Source organism: Taeniopygia guttata, chromosome 18 (genome assembly GCF_048771995.1).
Source record: "Taeniopygia guttata chromosome 18, bTaeGut7.mat, whole genome shotgun sequence".
NCBI lineage: Eukaryota > Metazoa > Chordata > Aves > Passeriformes > Estrildidae > Taeniopygia > Taeniopygia guttata.
The window spans coordinates 5,072,626-5,097,470 of record NC_133043.1 but is presented as its reverse complement, the minus strand read 5'-3'; the positions used below and the strand labels follow the sequence as shown (position 1 = coordinate 5,097,470).

General features: G+C 47.5%; 1 protein-coding gene across 4 annotated transcripts in view; it reads right to left on the bottom strand.

The window, feature by feature from the left end:
• The window catches only part of MYH10 (myosin heavy chain 10), an 81,928-nt gene that overhangs the window by 34,817 nt on the left and 22,266 nt on the right, over positions 1 to 24,845 (bottom strand). For 3 of the 4 annotated variants that reach the window (XM_030287582.4, XM_072937128.1, XM_072937130.1), the window contains exons 4-8: positions 20,705 to 20,732; positions 10,859 to 10,961; positions 6,435 to 6,464; positions 2,899 to 2,991; positions 702 to 765 (exon numbers count right to left, since the gene is read on the bottom strand). In XM_030287582.4, the coding sequence (XP_030143442.4) occupies positions 702 to 765; positions 2,899 to 2,991; positions 6,435 to 6,464; positions 10,859 to 10,961; positions 20,705 to 20,732 (318 nt within the window). The remainder of the gene's footprint in view (positions 1 to 701; positions 766 to 2,898; positions 2,992 to 6,434; positions 6,465 to 10,858; positions 10,962 to 20,704; positions 20,733 to 24,845) is intronic. The other variant, XM_072937129.1, reaches the window with a different exon arrangement.

Below are 24,845 nucleotides of genomic sequence, written 5' to 3'. Positions count from 1 at the left end.
ATGATCAGTGTTCACTTAATGTTGTTTACCAAGATTCTCAACTTCATCCTTTTATGACCACTCCACTGCTATTCTCCCAGAAAACTCAAAATTACACAATACATTTTTAGCACAGAGAAAACAACTTCAGGGAAGGGCTTTCAGTGCCAGTATTTTCACTTGGCTTTATGCTCATAAATAAGAACAACTCTTAGAGCTAAAATTGAATTCACTTTGGTATTAATTATAATTAATGAAGTATAATAGAAGGCCTAGTGTTACTGGACCTCCATGGTACCCAGAAGAGCTGAGCTCTGGCCTGGATCAGGAGCATCCCTCTCCAGGCAGGGGCTGCTCCTGGCACGACACAGAGGCTCAGCTGCTCCTCAGGAAGGCATTTTCAGGGGGATTCTCAGAAATGTTCCCAGAGCAAGCACATTTTACATGGTTTCCCTTTCTAACACACCCTGGGTTTGAGGCCAGTCTGAAAACCCTGCATGTTTCAGAGAGTGGAATTTGGGAGTTTAGGATTTCTGAGCAAACGGAAGCTGCTGAATCCGTGATATTTGATCAGTTGTTTTGAAACAAAGGGAGAGATGGATGCTGGCAAAGGAATGTCCAAGTGTGGCAACCTTTCACTGCATTCCAGTGAATTCTAGGGTTAAAAGCAAAACAAAGCAGGGAAGCTGCATTTTGCCAGGATGTGGCAGGAAAAAGGATACAGGTCTCAATGTTGGCCCCAACGATGTAACCTGTGACATCGAAGTTGATCCTGATGAATTTGCCCTGCAAAGAAAATAAGAGGTTTTCATCATTATTTTTTTTTTTTTTAAATTAAGACAATGCTGTCCACACCAAAAACAATCCAAATGCATTCATGGATCAAGGATTTCCCAAGCTCAGAGGAAACCTTTCCCCTTCCAGGGGCTCAGCCATCATTGCAATGGACACACAACACACTCCAAAGATTGGGGAACTGCCAGTGCAGATTTATTGGGAATCCAAACTCCTCTGAACGTGGTGCTCAGATTTCCCTGGACAAACACTCTGGCTGAGGTGGGCAGCAATGCTGACATCCCAGGTGTGCACATTCCTGCAGCATTTTCTGGTGCCTGAAGTGGCTCAGCTCCTGACTCTCAGGTGCTGCCTGGCCCAGGGGATTTCTCCTTCCTTTTCCAAAAGGCCTCCCTGGCCTCTCTCCAGCTCAGCCAAGGGCTGAATTCTGTTGCCACCATCACAGTACTGAGCCCAGGGCTTTAGGAAAGCCAAAGCATTCAGTGCTGCCACAGAAATCCAGAAATTTTTGCAGAAATTCAGGATGTTCTCTCCAATCCATGAAGCCCGCTCTCCTGTCCAGTACAAACCAGAGATTTATCCCCTGGAACACCAGAGAACTGCCTTTGGTAGAAGAAAAAAGGGGGAGGAAATAAAATCCATTGCCACTGGGCTTCTTTGAGTTACCAGGAGCAGGGAAAGCTGTCAAACCTGCATGGCTGAGCACCAGCACCTCTCACTTTGTGGGAGGACAGGGATTTTTCAAGTCAGGTTTTAAAATGGCTGTTAAAGATGATTTTTTTTCTGCATGAGATGAGACCATCTGGAATGAACTATACTTGCTCCTTTATGAAAACAGAGCTGGAGCCATCAGAGTGATTATGTTCATGATGGCAATGCAGAGCCCAAAATAACACAAACCAGATGCTAATGTCTTTTAGGGAAAGAAGTATTCTCATTAAATTAGTACAGTCTCTGATGGATCCAAGACAGGTAACAAAGTAGAGCCATTGTGCAGTGAAACCTGTTGATGTTATAAATCCTGTACCCAGCTTCTATAAGCATCAGGAAATATTCTAAATAACAGGGCTGTAAAATGAAAAAAGCTGAATTTCCACAAAACTGTGCTCTCCCTTCTCAGCTGAAGGGCTGATGGATTTAGTCATACACTTTTCCAGAGTTCTTATCATGGAGTTGAGTTCATGCATTATAAATCCAAGCAACTGTTGAAATGTCAAAGACAGACAAGAAATCTTTCATTTGTTCTGTAAATTTTAGTGCTGTTCTCGCAAGCAAAAAGATTTAATACCTCCTGCACACTTTTGAAGTTGTACTAAAAACATCTTCCCCCTGAAATAAGAGATGGCTTTTTTTTTTCCCTTCAAAGGAAAGGAAGTTCTAAGAAGTGGTAAAAAGCTATTTATTCACCCTGAGCTCCATCACAATTTTTAAAACAATGGAAGCCATCAGAAGTGGTTATCAGCCACCAAAACACTGTGAACAGCAGGCAGGGACCCAACAAAAACAAGGAGCAGCTACAGCAGTGCCTGACACCTGGGCTAAGTCACACAGTGGCTTTTTGACTTCCCTGCAGCAAATCACAACATTTACATGGGGCTTTATACGCAAGTTTTTGCAGACATTCAGTATGTTCTCCCCAATCCAATCACTGGAGAAAATCACAGCTAAGCCCAGGAAGGCTGCAGGCATTGCCAGTTGCAGAAATTTGGATGTTCTCCCCAATCCAATCACTGGAGAAAATCACAGCTAAGCCCAGGAAGGCTGCAGGCATTGCCAGTTGCAGAAATTTGGATGTTCTCCCCAGTCCAATCACTGGCTGAAGTCACAGCTATGCCCAGGAAGGCTGCAGCCTCCTGGGGATGCCAGTCCTCCCATCTGACAGCAAGCCAGCAGCATTTGTGCACTCTAGCCCCAGCTCAGCTCCCCAGCACAGCTACATTTGTTAGATTATGAACTGCTCAGGGATGGCTGGAGTTAGGATAAAACCCTGTTTTGCCAAGAACCAGTGAGGAGGTGTCTTCAGTGAGCCCAGAAATGCAGAAGGCATGGTAAGGGAAGCTGGGTTCATGGAGGAAGGGAACAAAGAAATATTCTGAGCAGCTCTGCAGGGACAGGGGCACTCACAAAGCGGGAGGAGTTGTCGTTCTTGACCGTCTTGGCATTGCCGAAGGATTCCAGGATGGGGTTGGCCTGCAGAAGCTGCCTCTCCAGCTCCCCCTGCAAAGCACACAGACAGAAAAACACCACATTTATCAAACAGCACCTGCAGCGTCAGGCACTCTGCCTCCCCTGCTGTGGCAGTGCCACCACCTCCAGAAGGGATCCTCATCCTTCCTCGCACTCCCAAACCTGCAGAGTTTCCTCCATCCACGGTGAACGTGGCTGCATTTTGGGTGGTGTTTTTCTGGGCAGGGTTTATTTATCAAAACACACACAGAGACACACACAAACAGAGCAGGGACCAGATAGGACTCGATGGATGTTGAAAATCACTGAATATGGGGAAAAAAAAATAAATCACATTTAGGGCTAATGAAATCAGGCACAGACCTTTGAGTGCTTACGGGAAGAAACCAATTGAACTGATTTAAGGTTTTGGATTTAAACTTTGTGCTGACAGTACAGTTCTCTCAGAACAATATTTTCCAACTTACTTTCAGGTGAGTGAAACTTCCCTTCAGCCAGCCAGACTGAAACTCTCCTCATTGCATCACCTCTGACCTGGCCACACCAGCACAGCACAACCCAGCAACACCAATTACAAACACTGTTTTCAAATTGCTCAACCCAGCCAGCATTGCTCAGGGTGCTTAATGCATTTGTTAAATGTTTCTGTCAGCTCTGGCCAATGAGTTTAGAGTTTGAAGTACTTATCTCAAGGAAATTGCACAACAGCTTTTACAAGTTTGGTCCATGAGGAGGTCTGGTAACAAAAAAAGTCTGTGCTGCTTCCAAGAGCCCAGGAGGCACAAATGTACACAGGAAAATATATTTTCTTCTTGCTCTGAAGGATGGTTTGGGGAAAAAAAATTAAGTGAAGCTGTCTGGAATGTAGTCTCCAATCTGACGTTTGTGTTCATGAACCTGCTTTTTCCAATTATTTATAGTCTTGGTGAATAAAGGCCCCAGACCAAGCATCAAAGAACAGGAAGCATTAAGTCTCTTAAGGCTTCCACATGGGGTCAATTCTTAGACAGGAATTTTTAAAATTCACTACTTAACACCTAAAAGAGTTTTATTTGTATATTGAAATATATTTCAAGCTCTCCTGGAAATAAATGGCTGCTCCTTCTTTTACATGACCTCAAGTTATCTGCTCAGAAGTTGCTTACTTCAACATGTGCTCCCTTTGGGACTACACATTCCCTAAATTCTGGGGTAAGTCAAGAAGGAATAAATGCAGAAGGAATAAATCTGAGTCTTGGTCCAGGGCAGACGCAGCAGTGCCACGGCAGGGCTGCCAAGGTGACAGCTTCAAGGCACTTCTAAACTGACAAAAAGCTGCAATTGGAGAGAAACTGGATGCCTGGCATAGGCACTCTGTGCTGTCTGCAGCTGACATTCTCCAAATGTCCCAGGTAAAGGCCTCAGAGCCTGGGAATGCTCCCACCTCCCCTCCCCTCTCCCAGCCAGGGCAGCATTCCCTGATCCCTGCTGCTGGGATAAACCCCAGCGTGCCCAGCTAGGGTAGGACAGGTGGCACAGCTGGCATCTCCAGCTCTGGAACATTTTGGGCAAGAAATGCCCTGAGTGCACAGCGAGTGCTCCGTGGCACGGCTGTGTCCCAGCAGCAGTGCTGGGCCAGGCATGCTGGAATTAACTGGGCTGGAACAAACCTCGAGCCAAGCAGCAGAGAGGGGGGATAAGCACATTTACCCCAGTCCCCTGGCTGGAAGGGCTCAGCAGCTCCTTTTGCCCCCAGCCCTGAGGAGCTGCAGGGAGCAGCGGGTGCTCAGCTGTGGGTGACAGCCATGGGAACGAGGTGCTGCACACACAGACTGGTCACAGCTGTCACCAAGGAAAGCACAGCCCTCACTGCAGAAAAAGGCTCCTGATTTGGGAGTTTCCCTCTCTCCAGGGGCTGCTTCCAGCCAAAAGCAACCCTCCGTGTGAAGAGCTGAGTGCTCTGCAGACACGGAACTGCAGAGTTCAGCCTGGCCTCCGGGCACAGCTCCTGCACAGGCATCTCCCCAGAACTTGGAAAAAGCAGAGTGGGAACTGCGGGAGAAGTGAGGTCATGCAACAGCTCATGCAGGCACCACGAAGGCAAGGCCAGGGGATGGTCTCAGCTCCAGAACAGCCAGCAGCCCAGCGGGAGGCTTTGGGGGAGGCTCCATGCTACTCACATCCAACAGGGATCCACTCTGGAGCTCCAAGTGACATTGAGACACAGATGTTAATGATTCCATGCCTTGTGCAGTGTCAACAGCTCGGGATTAGCTTTTGCCACGGCCACAGTTAAAATGTTCACCAACACACATTTTATGTCAACCCTGGCACGGCAGCTCACAGCAAAAGGAGGGTTAAACCAAACACCACTCCGTCTATTTTTGGACTTGACAAATATTTTAGTAAAACCCTTCGAACTGTGCAAGGAGGGATGGAACAGAGGAATGCCTGCAGCTTCTGGGAATGGGAGCAGGGGCTCAGACACACAGCTGGGTGGCAGAGGTCTAACAAGCACCACGCACTCCCAGAGGCACCACAGCTCCCAGGGATTGCTTTTTGCTCCCAACAGAGCCACTGGAAGGTTCCTTTACCATTTCCCTCTGCACTGCAGTTACACTGCACTCACCAGTGTCAGGGGGGAATTCACCCAGCTGGACTAAGCCAGGGGAGCTGCCTCAGTGTCCCTGGCTGCTCCCAGCCTGGGGAGCTTTGTTGAAAAGCTGTGCCCAGCACAAAGGCACTGCTCACCAGCTCGGGGCAGAGTGGGGCACTTCTCTTGTGGCAGCAATTGTTTATCCCTGCCCTCAGCTTCCACCTCAGCCTCCTGCAGGCTCCTGGAGCACTGCAGCTCCTTCTCCCAGCCAGAAAAGGGGGATCAGGCAGAGCAGGGCTGGGATGGGCACTGGGATCTGCCCAGCAGCTCCAGCAGCCTGAGCACCGGGAGCAGCTGGAGCTCCCAGCAGCAAACACCAGCTCAGGATCCCTCTCTGCTCACACCACCTGTCCTACAGAGTCTGGGGGAATTCTTGATTTCAGAAGGCTTTTGGTTATGCCAGGCCTTTCACACTTGAGATCAAAGTCCTCGCTGGTGATTTGCAAAGCTATAAAAATATTCAGACAAAACACTTAACCAAAAGAATTTTGTAGCTTCCATTAATCAAATCTTTTATTTAGTGCTTTGTTTAATATTTAAAAAGTGTTCTGCACTCTCTCAGCAGCACATTACCCAATATACACAAAGTATTTTGGAGAAGGGTGGCTGGAGAGAGGGCAAACCTTTCATTTCAGGGCTCAAAAGTGGTTAAAATGCTTTGCAATGCTGAGAAACTCATGAGCTGCTCACTCTTCCCTCTCCCAAAGCCAGTTAAATACTCCCAAAATTCTCTATTAGCTTTGTGTTCCTTCAAGGTTCCCCACATTATCAGCACAAATTGAGGAATATACATCAGTTCTCCTACATAACTTGAAAAGCATTAAAAAAAACCACTTGCCTGGTGTTTCACGGGTTTGGGTGATTCGGGCTGTTCATTGCAAACAAACAAATGATAAGTTAGCAAGCAGGCATTCCAGCTGCATGTCACATCCCACATTAGCACTGTCAGCACGTTTAACCACACACTCGCTGCACAGAAAGCTTCACAGAAACTGCCCAAATTCATTTCAGAACAGAAGTCAGCGGCATGTGCCAAACACGGGCTGCACCCTGTGTTTATGCAAGGACTCATTAAACCCAGGATGACAGATGGCCCTTGAGCAGCCAGGGAAGGACAGGAGTTGCATTATTTGGGCACTTCCAAATTAACCCCAAAATTAGCCCCAGCACCAGTCCCTCTGTGGCCAGCCTGGGCACTGTGGGGTGGTTGGGATGGAGGAGGTGATCTCTGTCCTTAACACCCACAGAGGGGCTGCAACAGCCCCAGGGCAGCGACACCCAGGAGTCAGGGGGCTGGTTTTGCACTCTACTACAAATATTTCAGAAATGCAAACCCACATTTGAGACAAGACCTTTGCTTCTTTCTTTCAAGCACCACCACGAGCAGCAGCACAACCTTGCACTGGACATTTTGCCAGCAAGAAGGACAAAGGGAAGGTGAAGGTAATAAAGTAAAATAAAAACCCTTCAAAATTCAAATCTGCACAGCTTCAGCAGAAATTTTCAATTCCATTCTCTCTTCCTTGGCTCTGTCTGTGAGTTTAATAATCTTAAGCTTCATATCTGAGAGCCTGAGGCAAAATATTGTGGAGAAACACAGACAACCAGAGATTTTTATAGCAAGCCAAATGTACTCCCTCTCTGTCTGTAACTCCTTATTTTATTAGTGCAGAATTTGGACGGAGGTCTGTAAGGCAGCTGGCAGAGGTTTGGCTTGCTCAGGTAAATAATGTGGATTTTCAAAGCTGCACTCCACTTGCAAAGAAAAGAACCACCCCTCCTGAAATCATGGGCAGGACAGGAACACCTTGGAATTCAGAGGAGTCTCATTTGTTTATATTTAGGAAAGATGAATTGCACTCTTGGGTGTCCATTCTTGTCCTACTAGAAACAGAACTGAGCACCATCAGACACAGATTTAACTTCTCTGTCTTTAAATGAGGGCAGTTAAAGCCCACTTGGGAAACCCAGGGGAGCTTTAGCCTCACCTGGCTCTGCCAAACCCCACCATTGCTGCAGCTCCTCTGGCACCTTTCTGCCTTGTCCCCACACTTGGTGCCCAAGACAACATCTGGGGATGACCCAGGAAATGAGGCACTGGGGTCAGAAATTCCCATACTCAAAATCCAGGGATCCTAAAACTCCAGGCTGAAACTCATCTTGGAATTACCCAGGAAATGAGGCACTGGGGCCAAGACTCCTGACTATCCAGGCTGAAGCTCCATCTTGGGATTACCCAGGAAATGAGGCACTGGGGCCAGAAATTCCCATACTCAAAATCCAGGGATCCTGACCATCCAGGCTGAACCTGCAGCCCCTCTGTTACTGACTCCATTCGCAAGGACCATGTGCTCAGGGCTGTGCAGGGCTTTGTCAGCTCTAAGGAAAGAAGGATTTGAGGATGCCAACCATGCCAGGCTGTGCAGGGCATGGCAGAGCTCCTCACAGAGGCTGAACATCTCCCCTCCATCCCAGCTGAGCCCCTGTGACATCGGTGCTGCCCTGAGGTGTCACACTGGGGCTCCTCTGCTTTGCTCTGATTTCACAGCACTAGGTCAGGCAAATCAAAGTTAACCCTAGGCTTAGCATACAAATTGTTTGTTTAAAAAAATCATCAATGAGGCATTCAAAGAGGCTCAGAAATAAACATGTCACTGATAATTATCTGTAACAGGATTGGTACAGACAGACTGCAAGCCATGGATTAATTTAACAAGCCTATTTAGCATGTTCTTGTGCACAGGGAAATGCACAGGTTGCACAGACTGTGGAACACCACCAGCCCTCTGCAGCTGTCTAATGAATATGCAAACAGAGCAAATTAGGGCTGCTTCTATAACCCCCATTCTGACCCTTCCTACCTTTCCAGTGGCACCTGTGAGGGTTAGACATGCTTTGTTCCCAATATATAAACAAAAATTAATTGGTGCACAGCAAGGGAGACTCATTTATATTTTCAAAATTAGTCTGGTGACAAACAGTCTGCATTTTTCATGGACACATGGCAAACCCAGTGCCCACTGTGGTGCTGCACTGAATGAAGGGCACGATCCAAGACTTTTATTCAGGACACTCCCTGTTCTTTTTGTTCACATCCCAGCCTTCCCCTTTCTTTGCTGTGCCTTCACAGACTCCCTGAGAAGTTGCATCATCTCCATCCCTCAGGATTTTCAAAACTCAGCTTTTGTGGGGATTGGGCAATGAAGTCTCACTTTGAAGGGAGACACATTTTGAAAGGTGTCTGGACAAGAGGCTTCCAGAAGTGTCTCTCAGCCTGAGGCATTCCAAGTTGTCAACAGTATATTTAGAAATACTGGGTGCAAACCCTGCACAATTCCCTTCTCCAAAAACCCCTTGGCAATTTTGCTTCTGTAGAAATTGAAAAAGCACTGGGTTTGTCCAAGGCTGCCCAGTGGTAAAGCCAAGAACATGTTTAACTCCAAACCTCCAGAGAAAATCACTCGTGCTGGATGATGTCCCAGTGTCACCAGAGTCACAACCTGCCAACACGTGTGGCAGAGCCACGAACACAGCCTTGACACTCCAGTGTCAGCAAGTGGACAGAAACCTCCTCTGAGGCCTGCAGCACACTCAGCCTGCTCAGTAAACACTTACAAAGACTGAGCTTCATAGTTTGAATAAGTACCAAGGCACAGGCTCACGTTATTGCCTCTTGATGAAAGCAGAGCCAAGTTTCCCCACACACTTCAGTAGACTTCTCCCAATCTGCCTGCAACCTTTCCTTCTCTCCCACTTCAAATCCTCACTTTTTTTTTCCCTTCCCAGGCTGGTCCAAAGTCAGCTGGTGCTCCTGCAGGAACCTGAGCTTGGCACACCCAGGAGTGCCCTGCATGGACTGACAAAGCTGCAGCTGCTGCAGGGGCACGGCCTCGAGCTGGGAATCAGGAGAGATACCCAGGAGAGAGCATCTCCCCTGGGTGCCAGGAGTGATACCCAGGAGAGAACATCTCCCCTGGGTGACAGGAGTGATACCCAGGAGAGAACATCTCCCCTGGGTGCCAGGAGTGACACCCAGAAGAGAACATCTCCCCTGGGTGCCAGGAGTGATACCCAGGAGAGAACATCTCCCCTGGGTGACAGGAGTGATACCCAGGAGAGAGCACCTCCCCTGGGTGCCAGGAGTGACACCCAGGAGAGAGCATCTCCCCTGGGTGCCAGGAGTGATACCCAGGAGAGAACATCTCCCCTGGGTGACAGGAGTGATACCCAGGAGAGAACATCTCCCCTGGGTGCCAGGAGTGACACCCAGGAGAGAGCATCTCCCCTGGGTGCCAGGAGAGGTTTCCTCACTGACAGAGGGCAAACACTGGGACAGGTGCCACCACACCCCTGCAGGGCTCGAGGAACAAGTGGAAGTGACACTTCATGGGAAGGTTCAGTGGGAATGGGGTGCTGGCAAAGGCTGGGCTTGATTTTAGAGCTCTTTCCTAGAATTCTCTAAGTCTCTAATTCTAGAATTCCATAGGATAATGCAGTTTGAAGGTTCCAGCCACCACAGACACCAGGATTACTACTGGAAAACTGTTTGTGATTACAGCAAGACACTGCTGGGAGCAAAGCTCAATTAAAACCTCACTGCAAAAATATCCAAGTGCTCCTAACAACGAATATTCAAACCCACTCCTGGTTTTTAAAAGCAAAGAATCACTAAAAATTCAGTGCAAATGTTGAAGCCTGGCAGGAAATCTGAAGAATGTTCTATATAAATCAGAGTTGGTTTCAAGCTACCAAAAAAACCAATATTCTCTGATATAAGAGTATACACTCACTTGTTTATAGTGTAATAAAATCTGAGCTTTTAATTACATGCTGGTTTCTAGATATAGCAAGTCTACAGCAGTTTTTAAGCTGGATGATTTTTCCCATGTACAAGTTAATTTTTGAAAGCACAAAAAGCTTGTTCGGAAATATAGTACCAAAAACTGCATCCAGTGGGAACTAAATTCAGTTACAATTGCCTGGGTTTACTGAATCTTTTTGAAAAATCGGGTTTATTGCATCAGAAAAATTTGCTTTTATTTGTATAAAGCCTTTAATTTCACAACAGAAATTAGGCAGCTGATATGGACGAGAAATTTTGATGTAACCGCTCGTTTCAGCCATTGCTAAAGAGAAAATAGTGTTTGAGACAAAATTGCACAGATTACATTACAGTTTAATTTTAAAAAGCCATTTTTTCAAATGCAAAGATGGCAATTTGCAAAAAGAGCAATGAAGAAATGAGAAAATACCCCAACTTACAGGAATATTATGGTCCTTTCTTCCTTTATGGGAGGAAGCAACATGAGCAAGGTACTGAATAACCTTCTTGGTGTTCTCAGTCTTCCCAGCTCCAGATTCACCTCTGCAAAAGAGGGCAGACATTTCCTTCAAAATTCACCTCAACAACTCAGCAATCCTTTGTTTACACACATCACTCCATCCAGTCATGGCTGTGGCTATGCACAGACCAAAAGCCAAAGCAGGGATGCTCAGGGATCTCCAGGGTATTTGTTTAAAATCCCTCCTTCATCCTAAAGATCTCCTGAGCTTTGAGGTGTTGATACAAGGTGTGACATTCAGTTTCTTTAAGAGCTTTTGGCTCCATGCCTGAGCTCCTTGGCTACCCGAGGTGACATCAAACACTTGTCCCCTGCCTGGATCACTGCAGACAGAATGTTTTGGGGTGCAGATACATTTTTATTTTTAAATCGTGAGATATACACACACACTTTTACACTTAGCATGATTTTAATACACCAGGGTTTGGTTGGGCGAATTACCAAGTTAAGTACCTTTAGGAGCCAGAAACAGAGTGAGTAAAACACACTTCAAACAAGAGATTCTTTTCTTTCCACTGCTCATCTCGGAATCTTTGCTAGGTTAAAAATATATTTAAGGCCACAGGGCTACCATGAAACCACGAAGAAATGAATTTATCAGTGCAGAGTGCCAAAGTTCACAGATCAATCAAGACAGCAAATGCACATTTCATTTTCAAGCCAGAGGTGGATTTAAAGCAGACCATGTTTAGACAGAATTTATGGAGAGGTTTGCAGGGGATATTAAAAGCAGGAAACGTGACCAAGTTCATGTCCCTGCAATCACAAATGAGGTTACTACAGCTCAAAAACTGACAGTTTGGGGTTTTTTTCCTAACCTAGGTCTGATCTTCAGACAAATCCACCCAGAGGGATTCCGGGGTGCCTTAGGCAGGGCTCAAGCAGTGCAAGCCACTGGAGGAAGATTTCCAGGGAGACAGTGACTGTGTGAGCAGCTTTGAAGTGTGGGAAGCTAAAAAGGGTTTTATTATGGGGATTTGCATGGAAAGAGTGGAAGCACTCCTGTCATTCAACAGTTGCTCAAAAATTAACAGTTTGGAAGCCAGCTCCTTTGTAAGAATGACAAGCACACATTTCCCCTGCCCCTTATTTCTCCTCTGAGCTACTTAAAATGGAAATGTTCATTTAGCAGGGGAATTTAAGCCCATTCTTGTGCAGCCTTTTTCATCATACACCCCAGTTTTGTAGCTAATCTGCATCTGCTTAGGGATTCAGCTCCTCCAGACCTGCACTTCTTCATCAGGTAAGAGGTGAGGAGCATCCCCATCCTCACCCTGCACTCAGCAGCTGCAGAGAGAAGCCCAGAGAGCACTTGCAATTTTAACCCTGCAGATACAGGAAGGAGATTGACACTGTCCCAGATTTTCAATGCTCAAACACTCTAAAATCACAGAAATCCCATGAGGAATGGCCCTAAGAGAGGGGAACCTCAGCTGAAGGGTGGTGGCATAGGCATTTCTCCAGCCAGGAGCAAAAACCTCCATTCACAGCAGCTCGTGGGACTCCTCAGAGGAGTTTTGGGTGAAACAGCTTCTGTTTGACCTGACAGAAGAGCAACAAGGCTGAGTTTGGCTAGAAAAGCCTGGGCAATGGCCCTGCAGATGAGCTGTGAGACAGTGCACAGCCTCAGTGACCCTGCCCAAAAGTCAGGACAGGACACAGAGGTGTTGGGAGGGTCCAAACATTCAGGCAGAGTTACCAAAGCTGTTTGGAGAATGAGCCTTTGGAAGTGGCATCATCATCATCATTATTAATTTATATTTTTTATTTATCCAAAGAATGCCCAGGCCCTTGGACAAGTGGTGCCTGCAGCTCCAGAGGGGTAGCCAAGGCTCCCTGGTTTATTGCTGGCATCTGCTCCTGTCTAAAACCATTTGGGCTCCCTGCTTGCTCACAACCACTGGGCAATAACAGATCTGGAAGGTAAGAAAGCAGGATCTGGAAGGTAAGAAAGCAGGATCTGGAAGCTAAGAAAGCCCTGCATCCATCACTCCCAGCTTTCCAGGCACAGGCAGGGCAGGTCCCTGCAGAGCTGCTGACTGGGCTTTGCTCAGTGCCTGGAAAAACCTGGAAGGTCCTACCTGAAAAGCTGGTTGCAAAGGAGATTTCTCTGAGAATTGGCTAATGGATAATTGTGTTTCCTTTCTGCCAAGATACCATCACGATGAAACCCAGAAACTGGGTGCACTTTGGGACAAGTGGACAAGTGGAACAACACCCTCTGGCTTAATGAAAAATCCCATTTCCACCCAGCCCAGAGTCCCCACAAACAAGGCAAATGTGAATGCTGATAAGCAGAAAAAAAAAAAAAAGCCCCAAACCATGAGGTGCCAATTCTTGCTTCTCAAGTCTTTATTTCTCATTTCCCTTTCACTGCAGTGTTTACATTAACATAATTCATGACCATGAGCAATAATAAAAGTAGCTTTGCCTGTTTCTGGATGCGTATTAAAAAATGCTAATGCTAAAACTATTCCAGCAGGTAAGAGAAGTAAGAGGCACAGCAAAATATACATTTACATTTTAAAACAATACAATTTGTTCTTATTGTCAGCAGAGCTTGGGAATGCACTATTAGCTGTGCCTGTAAAGCTAGAGAAATAATCTTTTCTGTCAAATCACAAGAAGAAGGTTTATTACATTTTAAAGGAGGAAAATCTCCTGTAACACAGGCAGTGCAGAGAAGCTGGTTCAATAAATACAGCTCAGATGTCGGCACTGGAAAAGGGCTGGAGGAGTCAGCTGCAGACACAGCAGCAAAGCTGCACAAGCACAGGAAAGGCAGCAGCTTGAAACACATTCCTTGTGTTAAAAACCCTCTAAATCTAACAGAGGGGTACTTTAGAGAGAGTCTTTATGCAAGACCTCATTCAAAAGCAGCACCAGAGGATGTTATCATCCAGTCCTGCTCTCCCTGGAGCTTACAAGAATGCCAAGTATTTCCTGCAGCATCGTGGCAAATAGCTCTGCTGCCACATACTATGAAAGAATTAGAAGATTTAGGATAAAGTCCTTTGCATTTACAGGAATAATGACATCTGCATACTTTGGTTCTTTCCCAGGAGTGCAAACACATGAACTACAAAAATAAATTAAAATCTTCTACCTCTATCAACCTGCCCAAAAAAGGTAAACTCTGAGTAACACCATCTACAGCATTCATGGAATGGGGATGGAATCACAAAGCTAAAGCTTAACTTCTTCTAAATCTTGTTTTAATACAACTCAATCTGTTACCATGAATTAAACAACTAAAGCCCTGGGCTGAGAAGCAGCCTCACCTCTGCTAAACGATTCCACCTCCTTCAACTCAGGCTCAGCTCCACTGGCAGAAGCAAAACCTTGTGGGAGTGAATGGGAACATCAGCTCCAGCCATGGCTATGCCAAAGAGTGCTCCCAAGGAAGCAAGCCCTCCTCAGCTCCAGCTGGAAGGACGAGGTTATTCCCTCCACTAACTGGGCATCTCTCCCTTGGAAGCCACCTTGCAGGGACAGGTCACACCAAGTCTGCCAGGGCCTGCTGAATTCATGCAGGATCCCATGTCCAAGTGCTCTTCCCCGCAGCAGCAAAGCTCCTGCTTTGAAGCAGCTTCATGCACATTTAAAAGAGGAAAAGTTTAGCCAGCATGAGCACTTGAAAGTTTAACATGGTTTTGAATTCATTGCATGTAAAGCTGGAGTGTCATTTTCAGCAAAGCCCAGAACTCTCCAGGCAAATTCAGCCCAGCTCCAATTTGGTTAGGAAAATCCAGGCACCGACTCAACCAGCTGCAGCTCCTTCCCTGAGCAGCTTGAGCCCAAATCTTACACAAGAAGCACTTCCATCACTGACAGGGCTCTCAGCTGGAGAACAGGCAGGGCAGAGAGGGAGAAGACTGAGCACAGAGCAGGGATGGGAGCTGCCCTTCCCAGGGAACAGCTCCTCTCCCCACAGCACTGCCAGGGGCAGGTGATATCCCAAAACAGGTCAGTGCCCCTTGCAAGGGCTCTATTCCAAGAGGAAACACGGTTTCTGAAGGAAAACAGTAGTGGAACAGTGGCTTTCCTTACTGCCAGGCAGGTTTGAAGCACTCAGACATCTTGTGACAGTGACAGCACCCGGCATGGCAGGGCCACCACCCTCCCTGACCTGGGAAATGCCCTGTGGACTCCGGGGCATTCAGATGAGGCTCAAGCTGTTTACTGAAGGCCCAGTGCACAGACTGGCCCCTTTCCAGCTGCCTTCCCCAGGGAGCCATGAGTTCCACCCCACGAGGGACAAAGTGCCCTGAGCAGCACCAACACAGGGCCACACATCCAAGGAAAGCCTTGCACTTCCAAGCAGGCTGCTCTCCATCTTGCTGCCCAGGCACAGTCTGCAGACCAGCAATATTCCTGACGATGTGCAATCTGTTAGGATGGCCAGGTGCAGCTGGAGATCATCTCTGTGATTTAAATTCCTGAAAAACTAACCCGAACAAAGTCAGGATTTTACATTTTGGATGGCTGGGTCGCTCAAACCCTTCCTCTGCCCCAGGAATTTCAGTCATGAAGTGATCGGAACAAGCTCTGGGATGAGAAGTCCGTGTGGCAGCAGAGGGTCCTGCTGTGCAGAAGTGGCACCTGGGCAAGGTCCCAGCACACAGAACCCACCCTGTGCTCACAGCTCCCCTGCCACCAACGCCTCCTCCCTGCAAGCAGCCACTTCCAGAAGGCCCCAAACCACGGAAATATGGAAATATGCACTTAAATTGTTTGGAGGAGAAAGTAACTGCCTATGTAAGAGCCCCAACAATAGCCTTTTGTCCTTGTCACAACAGCAGTTGCAAAGAACAGAGGAGACACTTATTCTCAAGCACAACTGAGCAGATCATCTGCCAGTTACAAATTAACAGATATTTCAGACAAGACCTGTAATTAAAGGGTGTCTTAATCACCTGGCTTATTTTCTGTAAGAGGTATAACTGATAGTTTGGAAAAGAGTCATTAATTGGCTTTACTATTTATGTGGCTGCTTTAGAGCTGCTTCCTTTCCCTCCTGATGCTTCCCATCATCTCCACACCACTTGCCATGGGAATGTTACCAGCTGGACTCCAGCCAGGGGTTGTATACAAAAATGTTTGGTATTTGCTGCTGTTGGCCTTTAATAAGCAGCCTCTATTCCCTCCACACCCCATCACTCCTACGGAAGCCAGCTCAGATTAGATATCCTTGTAGGGCTGCAAGCATCTCTAAACACCTATTTATCAGGCCCAGACCCAGCTTTGGGAATACCAGAAGTCTGTGGTAAGAGTCTCCACTTCAGAACACACTGCCTTCAAAAGTGCAGTGCAGCCCATTTTCAGAGTTAACTTTTTTCAGTATTTTCCAAATTCCAAATTACCACAACACAAATTTCTTCATCTTGGTCATCAGCCTGGCATGCTCAGTGAGCAGAGAAACACCAAAACTTAAAAAAATAGCAGCTGCAGTTTCTCCAAGGGAAAAATAAAAAAAGAAAAAAAACAATAGCCTGAAAAGCTCTTCAGCCCAGCTTCACACCCCACAGAAATGGGAAAATGTGCAGGAAGGTCTGGGAATGCTGCAGTGCTGGCTTCACATCTCTGTACAAACCAGTGATGGATGCTGAGTCAACACAGGCTGAAAGCTACTGCTTTTACATACATATATATTACTTATATTATATATATATTACTTATAAACCAGAAGGAACATGAAGTTTCTGGAATGACACATATTTTCCTTTCTTCTCAGCAAACTAAGAATTTACAGAGAGAAAGTCCAAAATAAACTTTCATTTGCATTCCAATCAAGGGGGAATGATGAGATCCCAAAAAAGTGCTGGTTCTGAGGGCTGCTCGTTTGCTTTTCATTGCAAATCTGGATGAACTAAACTCCAAAGCAGGGGAGAGCTCCAGCAGCCTCTCTCACCATCTGTTAGTGGTTAGCAGCCCAAGATTAAACCATCCAGCTTCAAAGCTAAAAAGAAATTCTCACCATTACTGTTTGCTCAGCTCCTCCCATCTCATCTTTAGCCAGGCAATATTCTGGCTTTCACCCATGGATTGTCCAATCGACTGGGGAGCTGTAGATGTTCCTGCCTTGGATATATTTGGGGTTTTCAGCTGGTGAAAGCCCAAGGGGCACAGAAGAAATCCCATCACTGCTCCTGAGGAAATCAGGGGGATGCCATGGAGCAGCAGAGGCTGCTGGATATGGGAAAAGGATTTTTGGTTCACTCTGAGAAAAGCCCATCCATAATAAGTAATTCCATCAAGAAGTTCCTTCTACAGATTTCACCCCTGGCCTCAACACTCCCAGCTCACACAGGCAGATGGGGAAGGGGAGGCACCACCATGAACCAAGATAAAAAGCAGAAGCAAGGGACTCGGTGCGTGTTACACAGCATGAACTCCAGTCAGGCCCTGCAACATCTGGGACCTCAGAGGTGGAAAGGGAAGAGCAAGGAAGGAACCAAGGGAGCAGGACAGCACACCTCTTGCTCAGAGACTCCCCTGGGAGAGCAGGAGCAGAAGGGTTTGTCTCTAGGTGTGGCTGGCAGAAGGACAGGCACCTCCTGCACAGAGAACACCTCCTGTTAGAGCAGAAGGGTCTGTCCCTGCAGCCAGACAGGGCAGCAGCACACTTCAGTGGAGTTTGCTTTTACCTCCTCTGGGAAAATACTGACTTTAAACACAGCAGTTTCTGCAGGATTCCTGATGGAACATCAGCAGGTGGTGAAGCTGAGGCAGGAAACCTCCAGGTAACCCCATTGCCTTCAAAACAATGAGATGTTAAAAGAGGCATGCTTGGAGAAGCATCCACGCAGGGTATCCCACCCCAAGCATGCACTGAGATAAATGCCTGTTCTGCAGCAGCTCTGTGAAATGGAAAGGTTTTTCTTCAGCACAGCTCTCAAAAAAAAAAAAAATTAAGAGAACTTTCAGCAAAGTGAATTCCTCAAGATCCACCTGCACTCACCTTCTTCACAGAGCTTGTTATTTACCAGAATAGTGAGTGCAGGAGTGCAGGCCTTTCTGGGAAACAGACTGGTGTTTCCTAAAGATCTGCACAGGGGAAGACAGTTGAATTGCCTCTGCCCCAGGTTTAATTACACACTCTCCTGCCAAGGATAAAAATGCCATGTGTGCCACATTCAAATCAGCATTCAGCTGTCTGTTGAGCTCAGAAGATCAAAAGCTTATGGTCACCTTACAGGTGAGGTGACAACAAAATTGCAGACCAGAGTGTTTAAAAGTTTCCCAGGGTAAGTATAAAATGGATCAGACACTCACTAGGCCAGAACCAAGGAAGGCATCTGGAAAACTGCACAGAATCTTTGAAGACCAAGAACACAAGGGCTTGTCACAGCACCAGCCCTAAACCCAGGAATTCCCCCAAAAGCAGTGCTCCTGGCTGTCAGGAAGAAAAGTGTCCTTCAAATGCCATTGCTGGAGAAGTGACTGGCCCTCCTCTAAAGACCATGGAAGGTAAAAAGCCAGGAATCACCAACAGAAGCAGGGGGAGAGGGGAGGATCAGAGCAGGCTGACCCTCAGCAAGCAGTGGGACAGCTTTGGCCCAGACAATTCCTGCCCAGGCAGGGAAATGACAGGCACAGCACAACTGTCCCCTCAGCTCAGGACACCGCTCAGGAGGTGGCTTTTTCCCCAGCAGCTGCCCTGAACCACTCCTGCTGGGGAAATGAGAAAGAATTCTGAGGGCTTCCAGCCTTAGTAAACATCAGGGTCAATCAGGTGAGGCAGGGCCTGAGACAGCAGGTTTGGGATGAGAAATGAGTCTCATGAACTGCCAGAGGAGTTTCTGAAAGCACCTCCAGTGTGGTTAGCATTGTCCTTGCACTTTATTTATTCCTGCCTTAGTCCAGACCTGCAAAACCAGTGGCATGAAGGAGAACACACAATTTACCTCCTCGCCAGGACTGGCAATGCAAGGGGAGTCCTGGACATTTTCCCACTCCTGATCAAAACATGGGATCTCTTCCCAGCCTGCCACCAAGGGAGCTCCCCATGGCCCTGTCCCACTCACAAAGAGGATTTCATACCCCAAAATCCCAGTTTATAATGCAGACCTACAGAAGAATAAGGCTTTCCCAAGAAGTATGGTGACATTCTCCCAAGGCCTGGCTGTTAGGCCCACATCCCCTGAGCTCCAAGCAGCCAAGGTGGAACCAGCACAAGATGCACAAATTCCATGCTCAGTACCAGACACAAACAGGGATCAACTGTCCGCTCAGTACAGATGGATCAAAAGCTCACGGGAACCTCAGAGGTGAGCTAATGACAAAGCTGAAGGCAGGAGAGCTCAGAGGCTTTCCAGTTTGTAAACGATCAGATTGGACAGTCACCAAATCCTGCAGCACTGCCGTTCCAACCTTGTGGGCTTGGCTGACCATGCAAAGGAGAGCAAAGTTCATGGGCAGACACAAAACATGAAGCTACTTCAAAACATTCACCTGGGGCAAGCACACGCTGCCAAGGCATCCACGAGCACAGGAGAACAAAGCCTTTCTTCTCACTCTGGGATCCCATCCCTGCTTTGAGAGCTCTTTGTGCATTGCACATGAAACAGGCATCACATGGAAACAGAAGTCCTGCTAGGAGCAGGAACCACAGGCCTAGAGAAGCCTGAGTTAACTTTTATCTTAAGCACAGAACTCTTTTTGCTTCTGTGTCCTTAGGCCCCGAGAATCTCGTACTCCTGTATCCACAGCTGGAGAAGGCATGGCTCAAAAGGATCCAGCCTGAGTCTTGCACAGACTCTGAGAGTCAGGCACGTCTGCAGGGAGCACAAGAGGGAGATCTGAACCCCTTTGTGTTGGGAAGGAAACTGAACCCAGGCCTCCTTGCAGCAGTCAGGCTCCCCACAGAGCTGTCCAGGGCAGCAGGATCGTCCCAAAGCACGTCCCCAGCACGCTGGCACCCAGGACTGCCCTCAGACAGCTGAACTCGCTGTGTTCTACCCTTCAGGACAGAGCCACGGTGTGGTTTGCACCCCGGCTGAGCCGTGCTGACCAAGGCTGCTGGCACAGCTCCCTTTGCCCCTCGCCCCTGGGGCTGGCACAGGCGTGCAGGAGCAGCAGTGCCTGTGCGGGCTGGGGCTGGGGCTGGGGCTGGGCCAGCCCGGTCCCTGAGCTCAGAGAACCCTTATCTCCTGGCTGACACTGCCAGCAGCAGCAGAGGAAGCTCAGGAGCATCAGAGCCCAGGGCAGAGGGAAGGAAGCTGGGTCACCCCTGCCAGCCGCACTCCGAGCACGGAGCAGCTCAGGAAGCTCAAATCCCACTTGTGCTCTGGCTTCCCAGGCAGATCCCAGGAAACCTCAGCTCCAGCCACAGGGCTGCTCAGGCAAAAAGGGAACCTTGGTGGCACCCTGCTCACAGAGCCCCCTTGGAGGCAGATCCAGGGCTGAGGGGCTGCTCAGGGTCTCCAGAGCCACGTTTGGATCTTGTCTTCCCCAGGCCTTTCCCACTGAGCAGTTACAGCACAGCACTGCAGAGATGGGAACTTCTTAAAGCTTTTGGCCTGGATGCAGAGCTCTTCACTGACATTGCTAAATCACATTTCTTAAGTAGAACATGCCTATAAAACTCTGTAATGAGAATTACAGTAACAAAAGACTATATCCCCATATTAAATATCACTTCATGCTACATCTTTTCCCACTGCCTGTCAAGACTGAAGACCAAGCTTTGCCTCCCACAGCTGTATCAAAGCCCCCTCTCACAATTCAGATTCCCAAAAGTGCCAAATGAAAAATGATCACTCACGTGCAGAGAATTGATTGGTCCTCACGGTCTGCAAAACAAGAACAAACAGGGTTATAGGGGTTTGTTTACACTGCTCTGTAATCTGCAAAACAGTTCCTTTTAACTGAGTATTTCTAACATTCATCTTTTCAGTTTAGCAGTTTGAAGGTCACTCTGAAGCAGCTTTAATCATGTCCCCATTTCACATGCACACCCCTCGAACAACAGCTTGGAAGTTCCTAAAAGTCCTGACATTTCAGATAATGAAGTCAAAATTCTGGTTAAATTTAATTATCATCCACAGTAAGGCTTTTAACTACATTTGCAGATGAAGTGGACCTAGCACTTCTTATTCTGAATGCATAAAGAACACAAAACCTTACATGAGGAGATTTTAAAGCAGTTTCAAGCACACAACACTGACAACCACACACTTGGAATAGCACTGCCATCTCCAGCCAACAAGTGCTTTCCTCCCCAGCATTTTGTTTTCTTTTTAAAATGAACACACAGGCCTGAAGAGCTCCCACAATTCAGCTTATTCATGAAAGCCTTGTCTAAAGGACACCCAGGGAAACCAAAATGCTGCAGCCCTTGCTCAGCACTTTGTGCCACGCTCACAACCTTTGAGAGGAACTCCTCAAGGTCAGGTGCAGCCTGCAAGGGCTATTTCATCATGACAAGAGCTTCACAGAATGTATTCCAGCACCATATTAAAAATTATAGCATCAAAACATCTGAATATACCTGCAGCAAGCACAACAATTTTGTGCTTGGGTTTGAGGAAGGACCAATAATCACCTGCAAATAAGAACCATTTTCCTCTGCATGCTGTTCTGCTGGCTGGATGTGTGGCAGCCCATTTCTCTCTGGCACAGCCTTTCCTTTTCCCTGTCCAGAGCAGTGACCAAATGCCAGCCCCACCTCTGGAGCAGACATAAAAAAGATTCCTGCTTTTTCAGGAGGTGGAGGAGTATTGGTATTTCTAGAATAGGAGAAATAATTTGCTTTCTAAAAGAGCCCTGTGCAGGGAAGGGAGGGTCTTGTTTATTTGTAGGTGTTGTTTCATGCTCAGGTGCCACATCCCAGGAAAAGCTGCCTGGCTGCCTGTTTGTTGTGGATGCAGGCTCCAAGGAGCTGCTGTGTGTGTGCCCTGTGCTGTAGGTGAACAGGCTCAGATATCAATCTACCCAAGGTCATTTAAAAATTGCATTCCTGACAAGTTCTGTGAAAACAGGTCAGTGCCTGGGGGAGAGGGACCTTCCCACAGCACAGAGTGTGCTGCTGCCAGGGCTGCTCCATCAGTGCTACATGGCAAGGACAGCACACAAGTGTCCCACAGCCTCAACTCCAAGCTTCCAGTTATTTCCTTTTTCCCATTCTCCTGCTGGGCTAGCACACAAGTGTCCCACAGCCTGCCACTCCAAGCTTCCAGTTATTTCCTTTTTCCCATTCTCCTGCTGGGCTAGCACACATGTGTCCTACAACCTGCCACTCCTCAACTCCAAGCTTCCAGTTATGTTCTTTTTCCTATTTTCCTGCTGAGCTGATAAACATGGGAAGAGATCTGGTTACAGAGATGAAGCACGCCTTTTTAATTTGTGTTTGTCTTTAAAATGTTGCCTGGTTACTCCCTAAACTATCATCAAACACTTAGCACTGCGAAAGTGCCTTGCAACAAACACCTCTGCCCAGAGCCAGCGGGAAGAGTGACAGGCACAAGTTTGCTTGCTGGGCACCTACCCGGCCAAATGTGCCCTGACACACTTCTGGGCACCAGGAGAGCTCTGCTTATCCCACATTTCACCTCCATGGGCAGCTCACTCCCTCCTCAGGGCAGCCTGCAGGAATAAACCAGCATCGTGCCCCCAGTGACCCATCCAACACTCCAGGGAACCCTCCAGGAAGCAGGACACTTGCTAATAACACGAAGCTGATATTTCAAGTTTTAACACCTAAATTTCACCAAGTTAAAAGTGCTCAAAGCTTTAAGAAGCTGAAGCTGCACGTGCCCAAAGTATCTGATGTGGCACATCCAGCAGTGTGGATATTCTCAGTTCAGTCAGAGAGAAAAAAAGAAAGATTTTTCCCAGGCTTAACCTGGCAGAAATTTTTCTCTTTCTCTCTGAACTGAGAATATCCACACAGCAGTGCTCCAGGAGCTGGGCAGTATCACTGTCAGCTTACCCTCCTTGGGAGGGTTCAGGTGACTGAAGGATGGAAACACCACAGGTATCTCCAAGAAAGGTGAGCAGGATCATGGCACTATCCTTCCAAAAGCTGAAAGGAACCTCTGGAAGGGAGAAACTCTCAAGGACACTTCAGGAAAAGCCATCTCTCTTAGTGCACCTTCAGACTGCATTTATTTTTTTTCTTCTTGCCTCATCATCATCAGCTCATTCATATATTGGTTGGGTTTTACATCCAATTATTATTTCTTTGGAACAGTCAAGCAATGAACTCACAGAAATTATCATTCTTTCTCCTAAAAGGTGTAACATTAATTTATACCAGAGGAAAGATCAAGTTCAGATGCAGCCTACTCCTTGTGGGTATCCAGCAGTTTTAAGTCCTAGAATAATAAGATGTATCGACTTTGCTCCGTCAGTGCCCCGACACTTTTGTCTCAGAGCACTGAAAGTGCTCAGACATCACTCCATGCAGAATTACATCAACCCTCTCCCTGCAGCCCAGCCTCAAGGACCAATCCAGCAGGGCTGCTTTGGGTCACTCAGCAGCCAGCCCTGGCTGTTCACCTGGCATTTCCCACGGACACAGGACAGACCCAGGACACAGGACAGACCCAGGCAGTGCCTGCTGCCCGAGCAGTGCCAGCTCCAGCTGCCACAAACCTCTGCAGCAGCCTGCATCCCGCTCCTGCTCTCACTGCAGGGATCTCCAGGGCTGCAGTGAAGGGACAGTAAAACCCCTCTTCACTCCGGGCTGCAGCACTGATGTAAACACCATAGGTGTCCCTGCTACTTGTGAAGTTAAAATAACAGCTTTTATTAAAAAGGAGAAAAAAAAATAGCGGTTCTATCCCTTCCTCTGGATCATTTCAGATAAATCACAAGAGCCACGCTCCAGGTTTGCTGCTGGCTGAGTACATTAAGTTAAAAATTAGCAGTGATACATGGCAGAGGTCACCCAAAGCCCAGTCCTGGCTTACCCTGCCACTGGTTACAGTGACCCACAGCACTGGAGACAGGGATTTCTGCATGTCCACATCACACTGGGTGACCACACTCGTTATTCCCTCACCCAGCACAGCCCCAGCCTGGGAGGACTCCAAGCTGTGAATTGAGACTATTTTAGAAATCACGAGTGAGGCATTTGCAACGTTAGCTTGAAATTCCCCAAATTCCTGAGGAGCAGAGTGTGACGTGCTCAGCTGCCAGCCAGGGCTGAGTCAGCACAGAGGACAGAACAAACAGGACCCTGTCCTGCCCACGGTGGCAGGACCCCAGCACTTTCTGTTCCACTTTTTAGCCGTAATTGAGTTAGAGGAACCTCAAATACGGTTTCATTTTCGCTATCGGTCTTTCACTCCCTTTATTAATGATCATGAAGAGAAGCTTTAGTAGAATTAATTCAGAAATGACAGCAGATCTCTGCCTCCCTGCAGCCCTTCCCTCAACAAGCTCCCAAGGAGCTCTCCCAGGAGAAGTGAAAATCCACACAGGCCACCCCTACACTTACATTTCAGTCCTTATTTGCATTCTGCTTAGCAGGAACCCAAGATTAGCAGGAGCTGGCAAGCCACAGGCTGGACAAGGTTTATTTGGACTGCAGAGCACTCAACACAGCAGTGGTTTCCATTCTCCATCAATCCTGTTAAAGTTGTTCTACTTCCCACATAGAATAATGTTGTTTGGACAAAGATTACACTGTCCACTGAGACAATGATTCAAGGAGGCCCTTTAGTTTTAAGATCTGCCATGTAAGCTCACTTGTTTAACTTTTGCTCTTCTCCTTTCCAAACAATAAAGCACAAACCACTTAAAAAGAGGGGCTGGCAGCTTTCACTCCGGTGCCCTCTTTCCCAAGCTGCTGATCATGCCTGACCTGCACAAGTTTGGAGAGATGGCAAGTGTGACAGCAGTGCCACAGCAGGGCACGGTGTGCTGCAGTGCTCAGCCACACACAGGGCACAGGTCACCCC